At 48.9% G+C, this 26923-nt stretch overlaps 1 protein-coding gene across 1 annotated transcript in view; it reads right to left on the bottom strand.

Moving 5' to 3' along the window:
* Positions 1 to 3795: 3795 nt before the first annotated feature.
* Positions 3796 to 26923, bottom strand: part of C14H14orf132 (chromosome 14 C14orf132 homolog) — a 36448-nt gene continuing 13320 nt past the window's right edge. Inside the window, exon 2 of the mRNA XM_059279171.1 lies at positions 3796 to 7633. Within this exon, the coding sequence (XP_059135154.1) occupies positions 7409 to 7633 (225 nt within the window). The 3' untranslated portion in view covers positions 3796 to 7408. The remainder of the gene's footprint in view (positions 7634 to 26923) is intronic.

The following is a 26923-nucleotide window of genomic DNA, read 5'->3' as shown; positions in this document are numbered from 1 at the left end:
TGTTTTCCCCCAGAAGGAAAAGGATAGCTTTCCTGCCTGCTGTGTGGAGGCAGATGCCTGGAGCTCTGGTCCGGAAGTTAGAGGGCTGGACTGGAATGTTCTTGCAGACCCTTGGGCAGCGTCCATGCAAGTGCTGGTTGCCATGGTGGGTAACCTTATTTGTGCCATCTGCACGGATGGCACCAGCATCCTGGCTTTATATAAATGTTAACTGTGGGGGCTGCAGGAGACAGAGCAATTAGAAGCCAAATGGAAAATCCCAGAGAAGGCGGGCCTAGGAGACTGTAGAGGGCAGCTAAATAAACAGACCAACCAGTCAGGAATCACTGGAGAGCCCATTATGGTCCCAGGGCCCTGTCCCTTTTCTCCCTGCCCCTCAGAGGTTCAGCCAGCTTTGGTAAGGTGATAAAAGAAGCCATTGACCCGACAGGTGCCAGCATGGGGTGGGGTGCATGCTTCATCCTACCCCTCACTTGTTCCTTAACTGATTCCTGCTACTTGTCTATTTATCTGTATGCAGAAGTCATTAGTATGCCATTCTTGGACGGCATTCTGAGGGCCCATGAGAGAGCAAGAGGGAACATTAGCCCTGGGGGTGCACCCCAAAGGAGGGCAGACCTGTCCCCAGGAGAGACAGCTGCCTACCTAGGTACAGTACAGCAGGATCCTGGACAGGGGCAGCTTTGGTTGTTTACACACATCTCAGCAGAGCTCACAGCCACGTGGACTTCTACCACAATACACCTGCCTTGTACCACACAGGCTAAGATGGCCAGGGGACAGGACACAGTCCGTGAGTGCATGCGTTTACGTGGCAAGTTGCTAAGTCCCCAAATGCAGTACCAATGCTGGCAGGCAGGGTGGAGCTGGGACGTGGACAATGGTCAATGGAAATGAACTGTAGCTGCTTAAAATATGAAGTTAGCAGCGCTGGGCTGTGGACAGTGGCTGTGAAGGAGACGATCTCATAGACAGCCTTTCCTTAGGGATCCCAAAGAGTGGAGCTGGGTCCTGCAAACAGAGAACACACTGCAGCGAGAAGGCCTTAGCCATCTTCACCAGAAACAAGATGAGGGGGGATCCCCGAGGAACTGGTAGAGTTGGTGCTAGGAGAGAGGTGCTTTTTTTACAGAGCGTGGAAGGTGGCAGCGCCCAGAGTCACTTCTTAGTTCCCTTGTTGCCAAGACATGCCTGTCACTTCACCTCCAGAGACCACCTGCCTCTCCTGAGCACCAGCCTTCTCAGGGACACACTGACAGTGGCCACTGACCTCTTGGGCTCCTCATTCTGGTATTCCAGGTCCCTTCCAGCAAGTTTTGTCCCTCTACCCACCTCTTCCCATGACTGCCTTCAACTTTGGGCTCCAGCAGCTCTGTTATTGGAAGCATGCCCTGCTGAACCCTCATCCTTCCGGGTGTGCAAGGCAGAGTCCTCCCCAAGTCCTCAGTAAGCCCATTGACTTTCCTTGCTGCCAAGGTGGGTGCTTACCACCTCAGAGAAACTGGGTACATTTACCTATGGCAGCAAGTAGGGTGTGGTGGCCAAGCTGCCATCTTGCAGGATGGCCTCAGCTCCCTAGGACTTCGGAGTCAACCTGAGAAGCTGCAGGCCTTCTTGAGACATGATCCCAGAGTTAGACTTCCTGGTCATCAGTTACAGGCCTTGGGTAGGAAGCCCTCTCTGACTCCGTTTCCTCATTTGTACAGTGGAGATACCAGTAGTACCTACCCAACAGCTGACATACAGGCCAAGACTTCAGCATACCGCCAGGCACCCAACTGCTCCATAAATGTTTTTCTTTCTGGCTTCATTACTTATTGTTCTGAGGCAGAGTCTCACTCAGTAGCTCAGGTTGGTCTCAAACTGATGGTGATCCTCCTGCCTCAGACTCCTTACTGCTGCTGACCACAGGGATAGGTCACCACACCTGATGGTGCTTCTATTACTAGTGAATACATGAACACCACTATGGTTGCATACCTGGTGTTCCTTGGCAACATCTTGAGCTGGTCATTCAGGCATCATTCATTCATTCATTCATTCACTCCCTGAATGTCTGCTGGTTCTTCCCGCGCACTGGAGATATTGCAGTTCCCAAGGCATGAAGTTGAGGGAGATAAACTTTGCTCTCAGATGGCGGGTGCAGGGGTCAGGAGAACTGCTGGGTGAGGACCTGTCCTGCCTCTGTGGACCCTGGAGCTGTGGCTTTCAAAGACCAGCAGACGGGAGCCAGACAGAATTAAACTTCCCTTCTGTTTAATTATGGTAATAGAAAATGACAACCACAGCAAGAAAGTTAACATGGGAGGTGTCACCGCCACACATCAAAAGAGCACACTGAAGTCCTATATCAGCAAAGGGCCTCCCCACTGCAGCAGAGGCCAGCAATACACGGGGGAACTGGGTACCTGGGTGGGGAGAACCTGGAACAACAGTTAAAATAACTTCATGTCACCTACACGTGTTTACAAGCTGCCCAGGAACACATCACAAAACACAGAAGCTTGGCCGATGCTCTCTCTCCACACACAGACCTGGAATCGGTGGGCGGCGGGTGATGAAGAAGAATTCCAGAAGAATTTAGACAGTAGAAAGAGTTAGTATGCCTGCAGCTTTGGGGAGCAGGGCTGGAGGGCATGGGGGAGGGGGGTCAGAAAGGAGACTTGGATTTTATGACACCTGTTTCTGTTACCCAGCCTCCTTGTCCTCATCAGAAACTCTCCACCAATTGTGCTCCTCAGGCACACTGATGAGGGCCAGACACTGGAGGTCCTGGACGCAGTCATTGGTGGGGGACAGGTTCAACCTCGGCATTCTGACTATATTGTAGGGTTGTCTCCACACGGGTAGGGGTCTTCCCAAAAGAAAAGTCACGTGGGCTTCCAAGGTCCAGTCCCGCTCTTGAAGTTTTCTCAGCTTGGGGTGGCCACTGTGCTCACATTTGCTCCAGTCCACACGGAGATGCATGCACGACCGCTGGAGCTTTTGCAAACCCCCCATTGCTTTGGACTCTTAGGTCTAAATGCGGTTTCCCATCTTCCGCACTGTTGGCATTTGGGGGCTGGATAGCAGTTGGCCATGGGGTCTGTCTTGTGTGTGGATGAGCAGCACCTCTGGCCCCCATTCACTAGATATCAATAGGTCCTCGCTCCTCTGTAAATTGTGATGAGAATGGGCTCTAGGTATTGCCAAATGTCCCCCGGGGAACCAAGGTGTCCGAGAGGAAGAACCACAGGAATCTTGTGGCTGGCCATCAGGGGACAAGACTCTGTTCTTCTGTTGACCAGTCCCACCCCGCAATGTCCCCAGCCTGTGAGTCTAGAAAACACAGAAAGAAATCCAAGAGGCAGACACAGCGACTCGGGCTACTCCACCAGACAGAGGGCTCCTGGTAGAACCGGGGCCCCGAAGTGCCCTGTGGTCAAAGCATGCACATTCCCTGCACACTGAGCACACAGGGACTTAACCCACAAAAAGGAAGGTCTGGAACCTTTTGAGGCAGAAGTTAGCTGAAAGACAAACCAGAAGCTGAGGCCATGCCTTCTCAAGGCTGTGGCCTAGCAGGCACAAGGACACCACCGTGCCAGGTTGTCCTGGGCAGGGTGCACCTATGCAGTCTACCCAAGGTCTGAGCCCTCTGAGTACCCTCTCTCTCTGCAGCCTTCCTCTCTCTACCTTGTCTATGTGTGTTTGTGTGCACACATGTTCATGTGGTTGCATGTAGAGGTCAGAGGTTGACATCAATCACTTATCCATCCCTGCTTTAAAAACAAAACCACCCCCCCCAAAAAAAACCAGGGTCTCTCATGGAACCTGAGCTCACCTTTTTGGTTAGAATAGCTGGCCCGTGAGCCCCATGGACCTGCTATCTCTACGATCCAGTGCTGGGATTACAGACATGCACCGCTATGCCCAGACCTCTTATTTTATGTGGATTCTGGGGATCTGAACTCGAGTTCTCATGATGTACCCCCTGAGCAATCTCCTAGCTCTCTGGTTTTATTTCCTATCAAAACCCACCGGTGACATCCACAGCGAGCCAGGAGAAATGACTCAGACTTACAACATGTGTACCCCCATCTGTCCTGACTGATGACAGGGTTTTGTCACCCTGGTAGTAATGTGCATCACCCTTAGCCCTGTGGTTTGTGTGGTTCATCCCCTCCCCCATGACACTTCTTGCTCAAGCTCTGATACCAGGAGGTGACACAGGGAGTGCCCTGGGCTCGTAATTCACTCCCCTGAGCTTCTTAGAGTGGCTCCACCTCTGCCTGCATCTCTGGGCTCTCCAGCTCAGCATGCTCTCCTCCACACCTTGCGCTGAGTAGTCATTGGGGATAGAGGGTAGGGGGGCTTGGTACAGGTACACACGTGCCATTCAGTCTCCAGCTGCTCCTCCCTGGCCCCGACCTGGGGAGTCTATGAGCTGTCAGGAGGACAGGCAGCAGGAGAGATTTCACTACCCATTGATCCCAAAGGGGAGCCATGCTCCTGCATGAGAGGACCAGAGTGCGCAGAGCACACAGGCAGCCGGATGGCTCTGGCTCCCAGACAGATCCTGATAAATGCTAAGGTGGGCTGGCAGACATCCACCCAAGAGGCTGGCCTGCTGCCTCTCTGGCTGTGTGGCACTGGCCTGCCCCCTTTCCCGCTCCCTGGGACCCTAGAAACTCATGCAAGGAGCGACAGGGCTCCCTCTGGGCAGGGAAGGGACTCATTAGTCTCTCTAATAGGATTGCATGGACCACAGGACATTCCAGAAAATGCAGTACTTCTCCAAGGGCCAGCTACACAAAAGGCCAGGCCCTTCCTGTCAAAGTAAGGAGGTTCTGGGGTCCACCTTATCCAGGGCAAAGCCAATGGGGTTCTGGCTGGGATCCCAAAGAAGTTACACATTCCCTGCTCGGGAGAGCTTTGGGGCTCACAGAAAGACTGTAGCTCAGCTTAGGTCAACTTGCCACACAGGCGAGGCCCACACTCTGACCTCAGTGCTGTCCACTGGAAGCCTTCTAATGTGCAACTTTTTAGGGCTTTGGGGCCCTTTCTACATGCACCCAAGAAACCCACCTCGGGGACCCTTCTTGGAGGCTTACATGGAGACTCTAGGTCAATCTTGAATGGGTGGGGGAAGGACCACACCTCTTGAGTCTAGGCAATGCCGAGGCTGCCCCATTCTGATGGTCTGAGACCCAAGGATGGCCCAGACCATTCCAAAGTGTGACACCTTGGGAAATACCTTCTGAAGATGCAAGTCCAGTTCAAATGTACCTCCGTGGTGCCATCAGCCTCAGAAGGCGGGACAGTGCCACAGGGAGAGCCAGCTGAAGAACCTAGCTTCCCAGGTTCCAATCCCAGATCCTCACTTCCATGCTGTGTGGCCTCAGGAAAGTTATGCCACTGCTCCGAGCCTCTGGCTTCCTTTTTGCACACTCGGGCACTGCTGTTGTGAGGGGACAGAGGGACAAAGGCTGTGCACAGAAATCTAGCATCGTGCCTGTTCACAGTACTCAAGCACCGAGCTCAGGCCTGTTTGTCCCTTTCCTGATGACCAAGACAGAATGAAGCAGAGACAGGAGGGAGAGTGTGGTTCACCCTGGCTGGAACCCATCATTTACTCCTCACTGTCATCTGTGGTGAGGAAGTTCGGATAGGAAACTGCAGGGACAGAAGGACAGAATGGGACCAGTTGATGCCATATGGACAAAAGGGGCTTCCAATGCTCATGACCATCTGCGGCTCTGACCCAGGAGAGCAGGAGAGACATCAACACGGGTTTAACTGACTGTGTGTGTGTGTGTGTGTGTGTGTGTGTGTGTGTGTGTGTACATACGAAGCACTGACATGCCAATACTTTACAAGACTAGGAGCTGTCCTCATCATTTCTGTCCCTTCCTCTCTCATCACAGCAGGCACCGATCCCTCCTCAACTTGCTGTCTCCATGGAGACAAGGTAGGGGATGGACCACTGGCTGCTACTCCCCTGGGGTAAATCAGATAGCACTGGGAAAGAGGTGCCATGTGAAGATATCACAGCACACTCCTGCCCCCATCCCTTGCCTGGGTTCTCTCATGAGGATGCCCCTCCTTTTGCTCTAGGGAAAGACTTGGGGGTGTGATGAGGAGGGTCCTGCTAGTGAGGCAGGAAGCCAGAGCAAACATCTGGCAACTTCCAATACCAGCACACAATAGCTACCTGCCAGCCCAGCATCCTGCCCTGCTGATGACCCTAGGCATCTTAGCAGACACCCTATGCCCCTACTTCTTGGCTACAGAGGTTGGACCAGTTCTCAATACTAACAGCTTCCCCTGGGGCCAAAGCATTTACAAGTAGGCTGGATACAGTGATGGATGTGGGGAATGAGACCTGTGAGGGAGATCACAGCATCTATACACCATTTTACAGCATAGACACTGGATGACCTGGGAAGTCCCCACATTGAACACCTCCTGGGGATTCCATCTCTGCCTCAGTTGCTGAGGTGGGGATGAGCCCAAAAGAGAGCTTGGCTAGGGTGGAGACCAGACTCAGCCAGATTAGGGAATGCCTTGCTGCTCCGACTCCATCATTATCTAACCACAGGATCATCATGTCCCTTTGCCATGACATCTGTCCAATGATGAAGGGACACGGCTAATTCATTTTTAACTCCCACACATCCTTGGAGAAGAGAGGGTGACTTTGCTTGGGTAGTGAAGGGTTAACTGCCTGGGGGGATCTAAATTTTGAAGGCATCCTCTGCTTGTTTTAAAAAGATCAGAGCCTTCATCCCAGTCCTTGGGTTTTCTGATGCACTTGGGTCCTGCAAGGGTCTAAGTGTCTGGTGGCAAAGCACTGTCTGTAAGTCAATTTCACAACATTCTATGACCCTACAACATCACCATCAATATTCCAAGCAGTGGGACATAAAATTAAAAGGTGGGAGTCCTAACTGGTGAGAGTTCTTCTTGTCCCAGTACCCACACACTGGGTTCAATAAGTCTGCAGAAAATAAGACATCCAAGTGACAATTGCCTGCTGGGCAAGTGTCAACAAACCAGGTCTACATTTTTTTTTTTTTTAAATAAGATGCTCAACCTGTTCTTGTGTTCTAGGACTGACCGAAACTTCAAGAATTGTTCAGTCTGTCATTGGAAGGACTTGGCCCATCAAGCTTTTAGGGGCTGGAAGCACCAACTTCAAGGCATTGCTTCCATCAGCTCGACCACAACACTGGGATATTCTAAATCAGAACTGCCTGGGGGAAGTCACAGATGCAAAGTGGCTGCCCCTCCAGAGGCCATTCAAGCCTAGATCTAGAACACAGGTGCGTCTCCAGTGGCCGGGAGCAAGATGGAGCCACATGGATAGCCTTGCCGCGTGAGTCCAGTGCAAGAGGGGCTTCCCCGCAGCTTCAGCATCCCTGTGCCTTCAGAAGGTGAAGGCATACACCACCCCTACCACCACTATGTTCCCCAATGTTGCTATGATGGCAATCCATAGCAGAACAGCATCGTTGGAGGAGCGAGGAGACTCCTCTGGCTGGCCGTGGCCATTGGAGGTTGCGTGGACGTTGGCCGGGGAGCTGAACAGGGAGTATTCCGTACTGAAGTCCTCGTTGGGTGAGTCCATGAATGCTCCTCCCATCATGGGCAACTGTAAGGAGAAGAGACAGAATGAGTCAGTCCTGCCCAGCTGAGGAGACCACATACTCCTAGAGCGGACCAGCTCAACAGGCCTGCAAGGAAGTGCAATTCACAAGGCACTAATGCACATTTTAATGCCGAAAAACAAATGCTTCAAGCTGGCTGTGTGCATGCCTGTAATCCTGACACCTGGGAGCCCAAGCAGGAAGATCACAGTTTAAGGCCAGCTTGGGCTACAGAATGAATTCTAAGCCAGCCCAAACCCAACCCAAACCCAATCAACCACAACCCCTGAGCATATACATCAAGCTTTATGGCAGACACTCCTGAGCACATTTCACACACAGGGCTTGATGGATCTTACCCCACAAGCTCCCACACCCCATCATCCTGTGCCGGGCCCCTTCCAAACCCACATGGGATACAAAACACCTTTATCCCTATTCTAGTTTTAAAAGTGAATACATGTTAGGCTAGGGGTGGTGGCTCACGCCTTCAGTGCCAGCCTTTAGGCAGTTGAAGGAAAAAAGCCGGGAGCAACATGACTGTCTCAAAATACCAAGAATAAATAAGAAATAAAAAGTAGTGATAACATAATGCCAGGAAAAACTGAAAATCATGCCTTATTTATCTAGCTAACATTTTGTTATTTTTTTTAAATTTTCTTTTGTCTGTGTGTGTGAGAGACAAGGGGGAAGCGGTTTAAACATGCCAGTTTCTGGTTCTGAATTAAAAAGTTCACAAAACCCCGATTTTAGAAGATCCCTCTCTCCCATCCTCCACCACCCCCACCCCTTGATACATCACAGCTTCTGGGCTGGGGCTACCTAACCTGCTGCAAGTACCCTGGGGGCTTCCAGAAGGTTCTGGTGGATGCTTGAGGGAGGTTTGTAAGCATCCAGAGGGATCTGTTGGATTGAAAAATGGGCTCCACCCTCAGTGTCTTTCAGGGTAGGCACAGGAAAGCTCCAGAGTTCCAACAGTGCGGTCCTTGTGTTCCAGGTGTGTGAGGAGGATGCTGTGGATTTGAGATCTGAGCTGCATGTGAAGATGCCGGAGTCTGAGTGCCTTCCCCCCAAGTCTTCCCATTCTTCAGCACAGACTAGGAAAGCTGCCACTTAAAATCCATGCATCAGACTCCGGAACCGGAATTAACCTCCCATGCATCTCGATACAGATAGAAGGATGACGATGTGTTCAAACAGACCTACTGTCTTTTCACAGATCCAATGCCTTTGAAAAGCCTTGAGCTGCAAGATGGCCCCACAGCCCTTAACAGTCCCCCACTCTGATGGCAGCATGACCAAACCACCTTCTGCATGTCCCAAACTGGCATCGCTGCCAGCCTGTCACTCTTCTCCACTGGGTGGGCAGGAGAGGCTAACAATCTCCGCATGGTTTTATTGAGGGCTGACGGAACATGATTCACCCATGTAAAGCTGTACCCCAAAGCTTTCAGGGTCACATTATGTGGTTCAGAATACCTACTGGATTTCATTAATATGCTCTTGAAAATCACAAAGGAGTGAGTGACAGATACATTATCTTTCCCGAGTATATCTAACATTGTAGTGACTTGCGGACAAGTCCCCATAGCCCTGATGACTGACAAGCAGCTAAGCACATCCCTGCTGGCCCAGGCTCTGAAGTAACAGCTCATTTCACACTCCCCAATGGGGCTCCTGCAAGAGCGTGTCAGCTTCCATTTGAAGACCCTCTCGCACCGCCAGTTCTGGATTCAGGCTCAGGGAGTGTGGCTTTCATTGTGACCTCCGGGTCTAACAATGCTTGAGCTGTCTGTCAAATGAACTTCCAGGTCGCTGCTAAGTTGGGAAAACTCATCTCGATAGATTACTTGGTTGAGTTGAGACAGGGGAAGTCCTTTTAAAAGACGCCTTTGACTCTGATTGTCTGAATTCACGCAAAGTAATAGACTTTTGGCAAGATAAGCTCTGGGAGACAACTGTCCCACTGTCAGGAAGATGTCTCATCTACAGACTAACAGGATGACTGTCTCTTGGCAGTTCACTTCTGGCAGGAAGATTGCAACATGGTTTGCCTTCAGTTTGGGAATTACAGCAGCATCTTTTGCTTAATGAAAAAAAAAAAGTATTTCCAGATCTTGCAAAGCTTTTGCAAACTTGGTTCAAGGAAAGGAAGAAAGAGTGCAGGTGAGGTGTGTGCATGTGAGTGCGTGAGTGTGTATGTGTGTGTGTGCACACACATACGTGCATTCGCGTGTGCATGTGCATGTGTGATGACGGGTTCCTTTCTGTAGTGAAGAAGAAAACTGTCCAGACCTTTGAGGGAAAGGTACTAGACAATTTTCAGGGTTTGGAACTGTGAGCAGAAAAGATGGACTCTGTGGTAGATGATTGCTTATTGTGGGAGTGAAGACCACATTCTTCTTTGGATCCTCCAAAGATGTGATGTTATCACTGTTAGTGGGTCAACCCCCATAGCTCCAGTATCCCTATTATTAAGTGTCAAAGTAGGGTGACTGAGTATAGATTCTTGCCCAGCATCACCCTTGATGCCACATGAACTAGGATCAAAGGCAAAAAGGATCAAGTTGACCCCTGCCAGCAAGGAAGATGTGAGCTCTGGGTAAGCATCCATCTAAGAAAGAGTGCGCACAGGTGAGGACGGGTGTGGCGTCTCTGGCACTGCCTTTAGCATTCCAGAACTTGGGTTGCATTGCACTGTCACACACAGGGGAAGGGAAAGGCTCACTGGCCTGAGGGCGACTGTACATGTAGCAGACTTTCCTTCAGTCCAGAAGGGGTTCCCAGTGGGAAAAACCTCCCGATGTTTCCAGAAAGAGAAGCCTATGGAATGTGAAGAAGGCCTCTGTGCCTGACCTGCAGCATGCTCCAAGTCTAATGTTGAGGTCACCTATCGGCTGCTTCCTGGATTAAATGAAGGCATGGCTCTTACAACACTGGACCTGTGAGGTCATCCAAGAATTTCCAGATGTGCACTTTTGTAAAGTGCCACCAAGTTTTTACAGGACACTCTTGTGGAAACACACAGCAGCATTGGATGGCATTTTAACCATCCACTTTAGGATTTAAACAGTCTTGCCACAGTTCCTGCTTGCTTTCACCAGGGCTCTCCCTATACATCATTCCTTCAAACACCTACAACTAGGAGTAAGGATTTCCCACGTGATCATTTGGCTTTGACTTGGAGGAGGAGAAATCAGTGGTTGTGGTGGTTTGAATAAGAATGGCCACCAGAGGCTCACATGTTTGAATGCTTGTTTCCTTAGTTGGTAGAACTGTTTAGGGAGGATCAGGAGGTGTGGCCTTGTTGGAGGAGGTGTGTCACTGAGGGTGGACTCTGAGGTTTCAAAAGACGTATGCCATTCTCAGTTAGCTCTTTCTGCCTCCTACTCGCAGATAAGGATGTGAGTTCTCAGCTACTGCTCCAGCACCATGCTGCCTGCTCCCATATTCTCCGCTATGATGGTCATGGACTCTCTGAAATGGTGAGCCCCAAATTAAAGGTTTTCTTTTATAAGTTGCCTTGGTCATGGTGTTTTGTCACAGCAATAGAGAAGTAATTAAGATAATGACCCTCAGTTGCTGTCTATGTCTGCCACAGATAAGGTTAGAAGTAGGGACAGAATAAAGGACAGAGTTGTGAAGCTAAAAAAAAAGAATAGTGACGCATTTGCCTTTCAGGACAGAAAAAACAAGCTCCATCTACGTGGAAGGGAAGAAAGTGTCAGAAATGGACCCAAACATGAGCAGCACTCTTTACAGGGAGATGATTCTCAAGTTTGCTGATATTCAGTTGAGATCAGACCTTACGCAAATGCTGAGCGGCTTATACTTATGTAACTTCAGTTTGATCAGACTGGAGAATATATTTTCATGGCTTTGAAGTTCAGGTCTTCTTATTGTACAGCTCTTTTGTAAAAATAAAACATCAAGGCTTTGACAAAAATCCTAATTTATTGTATAGTTTTTCTTTTTAGTTTAAATTTTCTGTGCATGTGTATTTTGTTCACATGTATGTCTATGTATGTATGATGTGTATTTTGTTCACATGTATGTCTATGACCACAGAGGTCAGAGGAGAGAGTTGGATCCCCTGGAATTGGAATTATAGATGGTTGAGCTGCCGTGTGGGTGCTAGGAACTGAACCCAGGCCCTCTGGAAGATCAAGTGTTCCTAACTGAGGAGATTTCTCCCAGAGTCCAGGGGAAGACATGACAAACAGTGGGGGTAATCCGAGGGAATAAATCTAAGTACACTAAGCTCTACGGTACATTCACTTTATTGCTCTGAGACAAAATTCTATCTACAGAACTTCAACTCTGTACTCATACTTAGCTCCTCTCTTGCCTGATTCCCTCTTACATCTTTCTGCGGTCCCCTCTAAGTGCTATTTTAATTCCTTCGTCTTAGTTCTGCCCCATCTTGGTCTTTCTCATCTTATTCTTACTCACTTAGTTCTTCCCCATCAGGTTCTTCCTCATCCTCCATCTTGTCCTTCTAGGTCTCCTCCAATCTAGTTCTCCCAAGTCTCTGAGGTTTACAGTTGTATACCCATGCAATAGCAGTGCTCTGGCTAAGGCAAGGTCACCAGGCTTGAATTCTTACAGGGTCATAAAGGCAGACAAGAGTTTTCCTCAGGCAGTGACTATCAGGCTTTCTTTTACAACCCAAAAGGGGAGTGGTTAAGGGAGGAGGTCAACTAAGAGCTAAAATCAGTTAATATATCAGAAAAAGGGAATTATGTGCTCAAATTACATTCCTAGAAGTGGTTAGGTAAAATGTTACGAGTCTACAATGTTAGTATAAATCATGAGTAAAATAAAACTGCTTATGTTTCTTTAGGGCTTAAACTATCTCGGTATAACTTGGTTGTGCCGTTTACTGGCAGGGTGGGGATCTCTAGACAGCTGTGTCACAGCTTGATGTACCTGGTCTGCAAAAAGTCTTTTTGTTCTACGCTAAATGTCAAAAGGGAAGTTCTAGAGATACTACTAAGGTTGTAAAGGAGGGTCTGAGCTTAATTTGCACAAGAAACAAAGCTAGATATCTAGGCGTGTCTCTGTATGGATATTTAATTCAGGAGACCAGCGGTTGGTCTAAAATGCTTTGTCCTTGGATGTTAGCTAAAGGAGGTATTGATTCTAAAGCTGAAAAAAAAAAAAAAAAGCAGAAGGCCTGGAGGCAGGGAACCTTGCCTACATGACTGTATCCAAATACCTTAATAGTATATGCCCAAAGAATGATCTTAATCCACACTGTTTAGTAGTTCTTAGGAAAAAGAATCAATTGGGTAAACTATGAAAGCTCACACGAAATTCATAGCAGAAAACAGCTAATATATTTACAAAGCCGAATAACACCAAGACTCCCCGAGGGTAGCCCTGCTTCTTCCAGGTATTAGCTTTTACTGTAATCGCTGAATTCCTGCTTCATATTCCTGTGGCCTGCAGCACCTAACCATTGAGCAGTCTCTCCAGCATCAATTTTCTTTTCTTTCTTTTTACAAGTACAGTACTAAAACCCAGCCTTTTATTTTAATTTCACTATTTATTTATTTTATTACATTTACTTAGTGTGTGAGGTGGGTGAGCGCACATATGTCATGCCATGTGGAGGTCAGAGAACACACACACACACACACACACACACACACAAACACACACACACACTCACAGGGACTCATTAAGTCGCCTAGGCAGGCCTTTAAATTTGTGCCCTTGTTGCTTTGGCCTCCTGAGTAGCTGGGATTACAGGGGTGCCCTGCAGCACCTGCTTTGTGTAATACTCTACTGTAAACACTAGCCATGGTATCACTCGTTCCCTAGAGTTAGGAATTTCCCCTTTTGCTTGATTCCTTCCTTCCTTCCTTCCTTCCTTCCTTCCTTCCTTCCTTCCTTCCTCCCTCCCTCCCTCCCTCCCTCCCTCGCCTCCTTTCTTCCCATGATGATAATATAATCATAGTTTTGCACACTCTGATGTGGGTTTCTGTATGTTTATGCAATAGTGCATGCAGTGCTCATGGGGGCCACAAGAGGGCACTGGATCCGCTGGAACTGGAGTTACAGATAGTTGTGAGCTGCCATGTGGGATCTGGGAATTGAACCTTGGGTCTCTGCAAGAGCAGCCAGTGCTTTTGACAACCAGATAATCTCTCCAGCCCCACATAAACAATCTCCTGCTTTAACAACTATGAAATGTTAGAGTTTCTGGTGCTTAGAGACCAACTGTCCTTGCCTCCCCCTTCAGGAGACTGATTTGAATTCCTTCCACCTGAGCTGTATATCACACTTCTTAAGAATGCTAGTGTGTTTGTTCCTGGAGATCAGAACTCCCAAGCTGGAGGTGGAGGAGGCACGTTGTTCACTGAGAGAGAGTGGTAAGCCTGGACACATCAGTACAAAGGCCTCTCCTTGCTCTAGGCTGTCCCAGGTCTCTGAAGATCCTCCCCAGAGGCGGAGTGGGCATGCATCAAGTCTCAGAGATGACTCCCGTGCCTGGATGGCCCATGGTTCAGGGTTCTTTTGAGTGGAATCCAAATGAACAACTAGGAAGCAATGTTTCTTTTACTTCCCACTAGGACCGTCAACATGCAGCCCTGCCATGGTAGGAGGTGGAGGCAGGGTTACTCCCTGACATGGGGTGCAGCTTGAACTTGATACATAAAAGACACTTGGTTGCTTCATGTTGCACGCCTACACTGGATCTCAGGGCCACTTTGTAAAGAAAAATCATCATAGAGTCCATAAGTGGTCCCTAACCGCCTGCTTCAGCTAAGAGTACCTTCTCTTAGGATAGCTAGCTCTCAGGGGGGCCTGTGTGCTTTTATCTTTTGTTGTATTAGAGATGGGCCCCAGGGGGCTGGTACATAGCTACGGGAAGTTGTTGTTGTTGTTGTTGTTCTTCTTCTTCTCCTCCTCCTCCTCCTCCTCCTCCTTCTCCTCCTTCTCCTCCTCCTTCTTCTTCTTCTTTTCTTCTTCTTCATGATTCTACTATGTTGCCCCAGCTAGGTCTTGAATTCATGGTCCTCTTGCCTCCACCACCCAAGTGCTGGGATAGCAGAGCTGGGCCATCATCCTATATAACAACACACAACTGACCCTGGGGTGTGATAACTGAAAGCGGCCACCAGGGGGAGCTCAGGGCAGGCGGTGTTTCCTGATGAGAAGGTTGTAGGGGAGGGCTAGGCTTGGTGAAAATTTCTCAGCAATATGTTTTTACATGCGTGCTTCTGATATGTCTGCCATACCATATATACTTAATTAAATCAGCATCATCATCATATTGACACAAAGTCATAACAACAGCCTGTAGGTGTTCCTCAACATCTCCTCGTTACCTGACAGACCTGCATAAGTCAAAACTGTCCTAAGTAGGAAATGTCTTGCTATGCCTGCCCTACCAAGTATCAGACCTTCTCAACACAGGTGACTCCAGTGTAGTGTGTCATATGTCATATGTCCTGTGCACCACCACCATCCCCTACTCCCGTGACATGGCAGGGAGAATAGAACTGTGAGCAGCCTGCTGCTGCTGCCCCCGACCTTCAGAGTTTGGCAAGACCCATTTCATTAGCCCCGGGAGAGTGAAAAAACTTAAGATGAACCAACCATTATGTATTGGGGGTCTTCTATATAGACAGTAGCAATGAAAGCTGCAACTTTTAACCAATTACATACTGGAGAGAGGGCTGGCATCTAGAATATATGTATTAAAAAAATATATATATATATACTAAAAAAACCTGGACATCAAAAACTCAAACTCCCCAAATAAAGATGAGTATAGAACTAAGTGGAGTTCTCAAACGATGATACACAAATGGCTGAGAAACACTTGAAATGTTCAACATCCTTAGCCATCAGGAAAATTAAAATTAAAACTATGTTGAGATTTCATTTCACCCCAATCAGAATGGCCAAGACCAATAAGCCAAAACAAAACAAAACACCACGGCGCATGCTGGTGAGGACATGGGGAAAAGGGAACACCTATTTGTTGCTGATGAGTGTGCAAACTTGTGCAGCTGCTAAAGAAACCAGTGTTGGAGGTTCCTCTGGAAGCTGGGAATTGATCTACCTTAAGATCCAGCTATACACCCAGAGGACTCTTTATTTTACTACAGGGATATATGAGTATGTGGATCCCCCTGCCTCTGTTCCCTCCAGGACTGAGATTACATGTGCAGGTAACTATGCTCAGCTTTTATGTAGGTTCTGGGGGTTCAAACTCAGGTCTTCATGAGTACATAGTAAGCATCTTACTGACAGCTATATCCCCAGCTGTGGTGGTCTGAAAGAAAATGGCCCCCAAAGGGAGTGGCACTATTAGGAGGTGTGGCCTTGTTGGAATAGGTGTGGTCTTGTTGGAGGAAGCATGTTACTGTGGAGGTAGGCTTTGAGGTCTCCTATGCTCAAGATACAGCCCCCCCCTCCCCTCAGTGTCTCAGAACACTTCCTGTTGTTTGCAAGATGTAGGACTCTCAGCTACTTCTCCAGCACCATGTCTGTCTGCACACAACCATGTCCCACTGTGATGATAATGGACCAAACCTCTGAACTTTAAGCCATCCTAATTAAATGTTTCTCCATTATAAGGGTTGCCATGGTCATGGTGTCTCTTCACAGCAATAGAAATTCTAAGACACCGGTCCAAGTTTTTCCTTCAAGAACAGAAAAATACTAAAGACTGTTTCCAGACAGGGGTTGAGGGGGGGCGGGGACAGTCTCTTATATTCGGTAAGCCCTGCAGTCTGCCATGTGGTGGGAGGCTAATCCCAAAGGAACTCAGATACCCTTCTCCAGGGAAAGTCACACATGCATTACAGTGCCATGTACAGTGTGTGGATCCACATGCAGGGAAATGAAAGTGTCAATATGGATTGTGACCCCAAGCTGGATGCATGCCCGGGCTGCCTCTGAGTAAGACGGGGGTGTGATAAGGGAGAAAGACAGCATTAAAGAGAAGATGGGGCCGGCATGACACTATATACAATTTTTTTTTTTTTAACAACATAGAGTGTTCTAATTGAATACCCTCTCACCCCCTCCAAAGTGGCTGATTCTGGTCAGTGGCTACATGGGCATCTGAATGTCATGAAAGGCAACACTCTGAAAGGAGGTATGTGCCACATTGTCATGGTCACAATCTTGGCTGTTTTCTGGACCAAGTCACACTCAGTGTGAGGGTCACCATGTAATCCGTGGTGGGTGAACTGGCATGCAGGGGCCTGTACACTCTGGGCAATGTCTAGGGGAGCCTCAGAGGGTCCCATCTACATCCCTGATCTCCACTCTCTGCTGGTAGCTTCCCTAAGGAGCGGGGTGCCTTCCAGAGGTGGAGGTTACACACATCCCTCTGGGACCTCTCCGAGGAAAGGAACACCAGATTCTTCCAGAAGGAAAGGGGTGGCCTCTGAGGGGACAATGGCAGACAATGTCCTGGACAGGAAGCGCCCCTCTGAGGAGGTCACTCAGGGAGAACTCATCTGTCTGTGCGGCTCTGGATGAGGGGCCTGCTTTGTCGCCCCAGCTCTGTCAGACTCCTTTGGCAGTTGGTCACTCTCAAAGTCCAGCGTGGCCTGTCTCTTTCCACCTCCCCACAGCCTTGGGGCCCAGCTGCAAATAGAATGTAATGTTTTGAGGATGTGGACTTTAAACCCACACAGAGACAGAAATATTCTGACTGTCCCGTGTCTACAGTAGGCTCTGGTGGTCCCACCAGACTCTGGATGACTAGACCTCCGAGCAGTTTGCACACAGCTAATGTCTAAGAAGCCCCAGGGGGATCCTGAGAAGACCAGAGTGAGCTACTGCTGGGCTGTGAGCCACCAACACCCTCAGATGAGACACATGGGACTCAACTAATCACGACAGTCAGATGAACAATATAAATACGTCAAAGGACAAAAAAGGTAAATAGGGCCAGCGTGATGACTCACTGGATCAAGGCACCTAATGGCTTTAATTGAATCCTGGGGAAAGAGAGAACCAATTCTTACACATTGTCCTCTGACCTCCACAGGCATGGCATGCCTACACATGCCCTCCTAGCCTCATAAATGTAATAATACAAATCTAAAGAATAATTATATCTTGTGTGGTGGTTTAAAATAAAATGGCCCCCAAAAGGAGTGGCACTATTAGGTGGTGTGGCTTTGTTGGAGTAGGTGTGGCCTTGTTGGAGGAAGTGTGTCACTGTGGGGGCAGGCTTTGAGGTCTCCTATGCTCAAGCTACTCCCAGTGAGACAGACCACTTCCTGTTGCCTCTGAGTCAAGATGTAAGAACTCCCAGCTCCTTCTCCAGCACCATGTCTGCCTGCATACTCTCATGTCTCACCACGATAATGGCCTGAAGCTCTGAACTGTAATCTACCTCAATGAAATGTTTTCCCTTTATAAGAGTTGCTGTGGTCATGGTGTCTCTTTACAGCAATAAAAACCCTAACTAAGACATCTCGTAACTGACTGGACATATCTCAGAGTTACTGTTTATCTGACATTCAGCTTCAACAGGAAGCTGTGTTTCTCTCTGCTCCCTCTGGGTGGCCTAAGCTTGCCAACACTGAGAGCCGGTACCAAGGCCCACATCCTTAGCTGTGTCTCTTCAGAGCATACCATCTGTGGCCTCTTGAGTGACCTAGTTCACCAGAGAATTTCTGACAAGCCTCCAGGCAGACTAAATATACAGATAATTTCTCTCAGCGCTAAATTCCCACAGAATCTATGGTCTAAACACAGAGGGTTACGTGACTCAGTGACCCCATCCGTCCATATCACTCAGCAAACACTGAAGGCCAGCTCTGTACCAAGAAGGCAGGGACAGTGTCAGTGATGCCACCGTGGACTGGATCCCAAGCATCCGCCAAAGACCTATGCATTAAAAGCTTGGTCTCCAGCTTGTCACTATTGGATAAGAATGGCAGACTTGGGGATTTAGCTCAGAGGTAGAGCGCTTGCCTAGTAAGTGTAAGGCCCTAGGTTCAGTCCTCAGCTCAAAACAAAAAAAAAAAAAAAAAAAAAGAACAGCAGACTTAAATACAGTCACAGAATGGCTTCTCGCACACTAGCACTGACACAGGGTCAGGTGACAGAGCATTAGCCATCTTCCTAACACCCTAGTGTACTGCTCTTAATTCAGTGCGCACACACGCACAGGCCTGCATACACGTCCTGCATGAGGTCATAGTTTAGAAATGCCTTAAAAGCACCCTTTCTTTCCCTGAGCCTTATGCAATGACTGGGGATTTTCCTATGGAAATCTGATTCATCTGTTTCAAATATAAGCATAAGAATAAAGCTTTGCAATATACACACAGTTCATGTGGGGTTTACTGCCGATCTATGTGTCTCCTTGTCCCCTGTCCCTCCCTTCCTCCCCCTCCTCCCCATGGTCCACATAAGTATGGTCTGTGTTTTGTGTACTACAGGTTTCTCCTGGTGTCCAATGGCTCAGAAGGAGAACTAGGTAGTTACAAGAATAGGGTCCAGGAAGACCAGGCTGGGCTTCAGGAGTGCCCAGGTGGGTGGGCATTTCCTGCTTATAAAGTAAATGGCTGGGTACAGACTGTAGGACCAACCCATCCAGGGTTGATGGTGGAGGAATGGAGTCTCCCAGAAAGGGCAACAGGAAGTATGTGTGGTGAGAAATAAATCTGCAGGTGGCATCCTGGGAGGCGGCTGGAGCTATGGGATGGGGGTGGGATGTTGCTGGATCAGACCAAAGGCAGCTCCTGTTCCTGGAACAGGGCTCCATCCAGCTGGACTACCCTGGCAGTAGGATGGCATTCTGCTGTATCAACTCCCTCCCCACCAAACTCTGGAAGATACTGGAGAAACGCTAATGGCTGCAGATCCAAAGACTCCCCCCAGAGACGGTGGCTGACTCCTCCTGCGTGGTTCTTCCACAGAGATGCAGCTAATGGAAATATTTGCCGCCTACCAGCAGAACCCGGCATCCTTGTTGCCTAGCACCCACGCTGCAGTTTTCCATGTAAAACAGAGCGGGTGCAATAAGAACGCAAGTAACATTTACTTAGAGTTTGCTCCAGGCCAGGTGTGGGCTGGGACCTTCATAACTTGAGGGTATATTGTCACAGACCACCCCATGATAAAGGGCTGACATCCTTGTTTTCCAGGTGGGGAAACTAAGGCACAAATGGAAAGTGACTGGGTTGAGACTCAGGGAAGTACAATGACTTCCCTGAGCTTGCATAGCTCAGAGTAATTAACCAGGAACTAAACTTTAGGCATTGCAACACACAAACCCCCGCCATCATCCCCAGGGCCACTTTAAGCATTCAGTCGCCTGGCAGTCACTGTCACTTCTGTGGGTTACTTAGAAGTCAGGCTGCAGTACCCAAATGTGGCCAGGCGTGGCAACATGGGGACCTGAGCTTCTGTACTGAGGACATGCTGGTCTTGTCTGTGTTTGTTTATTTTTTATGCTCCTTAAGCAGCACCTAACCCTCAAGCTATTGTTTGTTCAGCAGTGACATTCATGGGGTCGCATCAGAGCCTGGATATCGGTGGGCACAGATCTCCAGGCTCTGATGCGACTCTTAGCTTCCCCAAACTCACCATGCCAGGACCCTCCATGCCCACTGCTGCTAGCTCATTTGCCCCACCACTGCCGGTGGCCCTCTGCAGACACCTGTCACCCTATGTCACCCTACCGAACCTCTCCTGACTATCCCAGGAGCTTGGTCACAGATGAGCAGGGTCTCCCATGGAAGAGCTACCCTGCGCCTGGGTGCTGGTCCATCTGTTCACAACAGCCCAGCATGACACAGACCCTGGGCCTCAGAGAGGCACAGTCACTTCCCTGAGAATGCACAGCTCATGAGGAATCGATCAGAAACGGAACGGCAAACTGGCCAACTTCTAACCTTTGTCACGTACCCCGAGTTCACAGCTTTCTCTTCTGGAGCCCGACACTAACAAATCTCCACAGAGGCCAGAGTATTGATTACATTACACATGCCTGCACTTATTATATCATCTTATCTGCTACTGTAATTAGCCATGCACTTACATTACGGGTGTGTCTGTCTTTCCCCGGACTCTGAGCTCTTTATAGACAGACAGCCTGGAGTTGACTTTCTCCTTGAATCCCAGTGCGCGGCACGGCTACTTAGATGAAGTACATGCTAAGAGCAAACTGCAGTAAGAACTGTTTGCTCAACTGACAGCCATGAGCAGATCTTCAGCACAGCATACAGACAGCTGCCTGCTCTACCAGCTCAAACCCGCAGAGGGGCCCAGGAAAACAAGGGTATTTTTGGAAAACCTGAGAACATTGCAGAATTAAGAGAAAAAAGCAATAGATTCCTTTTTGAGGCTGTTGCCATAGTAACTCAGCACACAGCAGAAAAGTGCGGGCTCCACGGAGCCATCATCTTTGACTACTAATAGTGAAGGGACACTAGCCCTGGGGACAGACATGTTGGATGTGGCTGGACCACCACCTGGGATCTGTCCTCTGTGGTGTAACCCACAGCCACCGTTGAGAACTCAGGGGGCTGTGGAGGAGCCTGAGCTGCAGTTTGTCTTAGAAGATACTGGTTGAGAACATCAAGGAAAAAAATGGCCAAGACCAGCCAGATGGCTCCACCTCCTGGCCAAGCCTGGCCTCCCATTGAGTGGCTATGGTCGGTCTTTCTGAAGGCCAGCGAGATTCCGGACAGTCTGTCAAAGTGTCCACCGCTGAGCAGACACAAGACAATGAGGGCTTGAAGGCTTTCTCTTAGGGGAACGGCTGGCAGAGGCTGCTGCAAACCAAACAGATTCCACCTCCGAGAGCTCCAGAGGGCCTCTGGAGTGATTCAGTAGCATTGATGGAGCCAGATGTATATGCCCTTTCCTTGAACAGAACAGACTCAGAGCTGCAAGGCGAAGGGTGGGAAATCTGATCAACTGTTCACTCATTCATCAACTACACAGACATTTGGTTGAGCATCTACTATATGCCAAGAATAGGCTGGAAGCCCGATGTATAAAGAAAGAAATGCAGACCTCTGTCTTGGAGGAGGACAGGAGGGGGCGATGTAGGAAGGGAAGAAATGAAACAGGAAAGAGACAGCTGACACCAGAGAATGGGTACATCCTGGAGTGTGTGGTGGTGGTGGGCTGGGACAAGGATGTATCCAGAGTTCGCCTCCCTGATCCAATCCTTCGGGATGTTCATTATTCCTGCCTCTGCTTGGGAAAGTTCTATGGTGCTTGAGCCTCGAACATGCTTCGGATCCTACACTGGGGAGTTGGTGAGTCACAGGAGAACGTCTCCAACATTCCAGTCACCCCCACCCCCACCCCATGCAGCACCGTGGCTCCTGGGGAAGCGACTGTCACAGATACCTGGACCAGCAGGAGACACACAGAGGCAGCTGTGCCTTGCTGACCCTATCCGCCTCATTTGTGGTTATTTTTGTATGTCCAACTGGGTCAGAAGCCAGAGGAGAGTCCTCTCTCTCTGGTGGCATTCAGGAAGCGCTATCCGAGCCCTGACTGAGCACAGGGAACAAACAAGTCATGCTGCCATGAAAATGAAGGTGTGTTGTGGGTGGGTCAAATCCTGTTGTCCAGTGGCTACTCCACACAGTGGGCCTCACCAGAATACAAGGATGCCAAAGGGACCTTCCAGGAAAGCAAACACAGTTACCTCTCAGAGGATGCCACCAACCTGTCCCCAAGCAGAGAGGTCTTTATAAGAGGTAACTTCCTAAGCCCTAAGCCCATGTTGTTTGCCCGGGAATCAGGGGAAGCGGAGTGGGGGTGGGGTCTAGGCACTGAGCATGGCTGGGGAAGATTATGCAGCCAGGAACAAGGGAGTTGTGTGACTTGGTCCCACAGCTGCAAATTGATGCCACATCAGGATTTCTCTGTTCACCACAGTCAAATAGATGGGTTGGTCCCCTCTTGTCCAGGTCCCAGATGTTTAGCAAGCCTAAGATTAAATAATTTGCCTCTCTTGGGATTGAGGTCCTGTTTTTTGTACACTGACAGCTACTCCTAGGGCAATCCTGCCAGGAAAGATGGCTGTCTCTGACCATGACTTTTCAGCACACTGCAGGCACTCGATAAAAGCTCGCTGCATTGTGGCAACATCAAGCCTGTATCATGTTGCGCTGAATATTCTCCATGCTGGAGACAAAAAAAAAAAAAAAATCTTAGAAGCCAAACTGTTTAATTCCAAGAGTATTTAGGGCGTCTAGGGCTACTGGGACACAGAGTACCCCAAGAAATGGTGGTCTTGGCAGACCAGGAGTGAAAATGGCACACTGACCTTCAGCTAAAAATCCCAGGTCTAGTTCTAGCTGCTGAGGCCCAGAGGGACTGTTGTGGCCACTGCCCTGGAATTGTGGGTATGTGCATAATCCTAGCAGCCTTCAGGGAGCTAGGCAGGTTTTCCTACCTCAAATGGAACATGCTCTGTCCCCTGCTGAAAAAGTTGGTGAAGGTGATCAGGGTGGAGACGCCTGTGGGCGGCTGTGATGTCTGAGCCTTTGTGAAATGATCCATGTGAGATAGTTAGCAACAACCACACTAATTAAGCCAATTACAAGCACAAGAATCTTTTTGATAATGGCCAGACCAAGAGTAGGCTAACGCCTCCAAAACACCTCTTGGTGCTGATGCTCAGGGGTACAGCATTTTTTTTTAAAGACAAAACCCACAATTACATCAATGTTCCAGGGAGTTACATCAGTGTTAGAGCGTGTGCTGGCTGGGTCTTACAACTTGACATAAGCTAGAGTTATCTGAAAGGAGGGAATCTCAGTTGAGAAGATGCCCCCATAAAATCTGGCTATAAGACATTTTCTTATAGTAATTGATGGAGGAGGAGCCAGCCCATTGGGGTGGGGCCATCCCTGGGCTGGTGGTCCTGGGTTCTATAAGAAAGCAGGCTGAGCAAGCCAAGGGAAGCAAGCCAGTAAGCAGCTCCCCTCCATGGCCTCTGCCTCAGCTCCTGCCTCCAGGATCCTGTCTGGTTTGAGTTTCTGTCCTGACTTTCTTCAATAATGAACAGCAATGTGGAAGTATAAGCCAAATAAACTCTTTCCTCCCCAACTTGCTCTTTGGTCAGGGTGTTTTGTCACAGCAATAGAAACCCTAAGACAGAAAGGGTTGGAGTAACCTTGTAACACCTGTCTTTTTGCAGAGCTTAGTGGGATTTTCCTGAGACAACATTTGCAAACAGGTAGGCAGAAATATTGACCAATAAGAGAACACACAGGAGAGAAAGTGCAGGCAGCAATGTGCTTGGCTTGCAAACACAAAAAAACTGAACTCAATTCCAGAAGTTGGGTGTAAAGTTGGGTGTGGTGGCATATGCCTGTAATCCTAGCGCTTGGGAGGTTGAGACAGGCGGGTGCCTGGGACTCTCAAGTCAGCCAGACTGGTCTACTTAGCCATCAACAGGCCAGTGAGAAAATCCACATCCCAGCTTCATTTCTGTTAATGTGACAAAATACCTTGGCCCAAAGCAATTTAGCGAGTATGGTAGTTTGAATGTAATTGGCCCTCATAAGCTCACAGGGAGTGGCACTATTAGGAGGTACGGTTTGGTTGGAGTAGGCATGTGTGGCCTTGTTGGAGGAAGTGTGTCACCATGGAGGTGGGCTTTGAGGTCTCATATATGCTCAAGCCACACCCAGTGTCTCAGTTCACTTCCTGTTGCCTGTGGATCAAAGATGTAGAATTCTCAGCTCTTTCTCCAGCACCATATCTGCCTGCACACCGGCATGTCCCACCATGATGATAATGGACTGAACCTCTAAACTGTAAGCCACCCAATTAAATGTTTTCCTTTCTTGCAGTGGTCATGGTTCTCGTCACAGCAACAGAAACCCTAACTAAGACAGGGAGTAAAGAGTTTATTTGGCTCACAATTCCAGGTTACAGTGGATTACTGAGAGAAAGTCAAGGCAGGAACATCATGTTCACAGTCAAGAGCAGAGAGAGAATAGATGTATAGATCCTTGCCTGCTCTCAGCTAGTCTTCTCCTCTCTTATGCTGTTCAGGACCCCTGCCTAGGGAATTGTGCCGCCCACAAAGGGCTGGGTCTTCTTACATCAATTAACAATAAAATCCCCCACAGACCTGTCCACAGGCCAACCTAATCTAGATAATTCCACTTTAAGGCTCTTTTTTACTCTTTTGATTTTTAATATATTTTTGGTTATTGTGTGTTTTCAACCTTTCACTCCTACCAAATTTTTCTCAGTTATGGAACTCACAACCTATAGCTTAAGCAGCTTTGCTTTAGACATTGGAAGGTGCTGAAGGGCCAGACCAGCAGAGGACTGAGCCTTAAGAATAGGAGGGTCAAACCCAGTTAAAGCCTCCTTAGAGTGGTGTGTGTGACCCAGAGAGAAGAGGATGGTTAGAATGATTTTTCCTGGGATATGAGAAAATTTCTGGTCAAGCAGTTACTTCTTTTAAATCTTGAGGTCTTAAAGGCATCATCTGTTCCAGTGGTCACACAGTGACTAATGAGTGCCACTTAAAAGACAATGCAGTCAGGCTGGAGAGATGGCTCCATGGTTAAGGCACTTGCCCTGCAAGTATGAGGACTGGAGTTCAAATCCCCAGAACCCTCATACAGTGGGAATGGCGGCCCACCTGTAATGCCACCTCAGAAGGTGGAGCCTCTGGTCAAGCTGGCTAGCAAGACTAGCCACACTGACGAGCTCTGTCTGAGTTTGATTGAGAACCCCTCCTCAATGAATAAGATAGAAGAGCAGTCAAGGGCGGGTTTGCAGCCAGGGTGGAGTCCCCAAGCTTGAGTTGCTATGGAGACCCCTTACAACACTCTGTACACCTCCAGAGAACTTGCAGACGTGAACATGAGCCCCAGCTACTGATTCCAGTGGCTAAGAAAGGCCTTCAACTTCAAGCCAGAGGTCTGGCATCTCTGCTCAGCGTCTCTCAAGTTATGCAGGCAGGGTAAAGTCTCAGGTTCAATAATACCTACTATACCAATGCCGCAGGAAGACCTGCCTGAACAGAGGCCACAGGAAGGAATAGAGCGTCGTAGAATAAGCCAGAGGCTCAGCCCTGCACGGGGCAAAATTTGGCTCCCACAGCCCACATGAATGAGGGTTATCAGGGCAAGACCCAAAGAGGGATGGGTTTTCTGAGAGAATCATATTATAAGAAAATTGCTTTATACAAACACGGGGTGATATTTATAAAGCTGGGGATACAGCTCAGCGGTTAATGCAGGTCCCGCATGTCCAGAGGCTTGGGTGCAATCCTGGTGTTCACTCATAAAGCCACGAAAGGAGGCGACACAGAGGGAGATCCAGGGCGACTGCTCAAGTGTTACACCTACTGGCATTTGTACAGCCCTGTGGGGCTGGTTATTTTTCATCTTCTAGTTTTTTTAGTTTTAGTTTTAGTTTTTTTTTTTTTTTTTTTTTTTTTTTTTTTTTTTTTTATGCTAGAGCTAGAAAGCAGAGCCCTGAGCATGCTGGGCAAGCCTGTGATTTCACACCCTCCATCTCACTTGCCTCTCTCATCCAGCCTGTGTGCTAGGTACCATTGTTCCTGCTGAACAAAGAAACTGAGGCTCAGCACCTGGGCCCAAGTAACACGTGGCACAGCCTGGGATTTGGACTTGTTTCCCATGGTCGGCACTCTCCAAGGCTCCGGGGGACAGGCTGCCATGCGTGAGATGAAAAGACTTGCTGCCACCTAGGATGACAGGCAGCGGGAAGGGGAGAAGACTGCTGGCTCAAGACGAGAAGGTCACAGTAAATCAGCCAATTCGCCAGGCACGTACGGGTGTCGCGCTGCCCTATTTAGGCTGCAGCATCCTGAGGCTTCTCGTAACTGACCACAAATCCCCTCACTGTGCGGTGTGGACGTGCACAGAGCGAGCGACTCAGGGACTTCCTGTCAGCACAGCAGAAGGACCAGCATGGCTGAAGTCACTGCTTTGAGAGGTAGTGAGTCCCCCGTCACTGGAGATACAGACACAGTGGGCTACTCATCCTTGATGACCTAAGAACTGATTCCGGACGGGAGGTTTGACCAGCACTCTATGATGATGAAACGGCTTGTTAGAATTCACATCCAGGTTTCTAACTCCATGTTCAAGGTGCCAGGCCCCTGGGGTTAGAGAGGTACTGATGTTTGCTCACTGACCTGAGGGTCTCACAGAGGGAGGCAGACACGTGTGGAAAGGGAAAACACTGCATTTGCTCTGTGGGGGTGTGGCTCAAGTCACCTGACACGTCCCTTGTGTGACTCTCATTAGACACCTCACTTCTTCCACACTTCCTCACTATGACTA

The sequence above is a fragment of the Peromyscus eremicus genome, chromosome 14 (assembly GCF_949786415.1).
Source record: "Peromyscus eremicus chromosome 14, PerEre_H2_v1, whole genome shotgun sequence".
NCBI classification, from domain to species: domain Eukaryota; kingdom Metazoa; phylum Chordata; class Mammalia; order Rodentia; family Cricetidae; genus Peromyscus; species Peromyscus eremicus.
The sequence above is the reverse complement of the archived record's forward strand: the minus strand, read 5'-3'. Positions and strand labels throughout refer to the sequence as shown.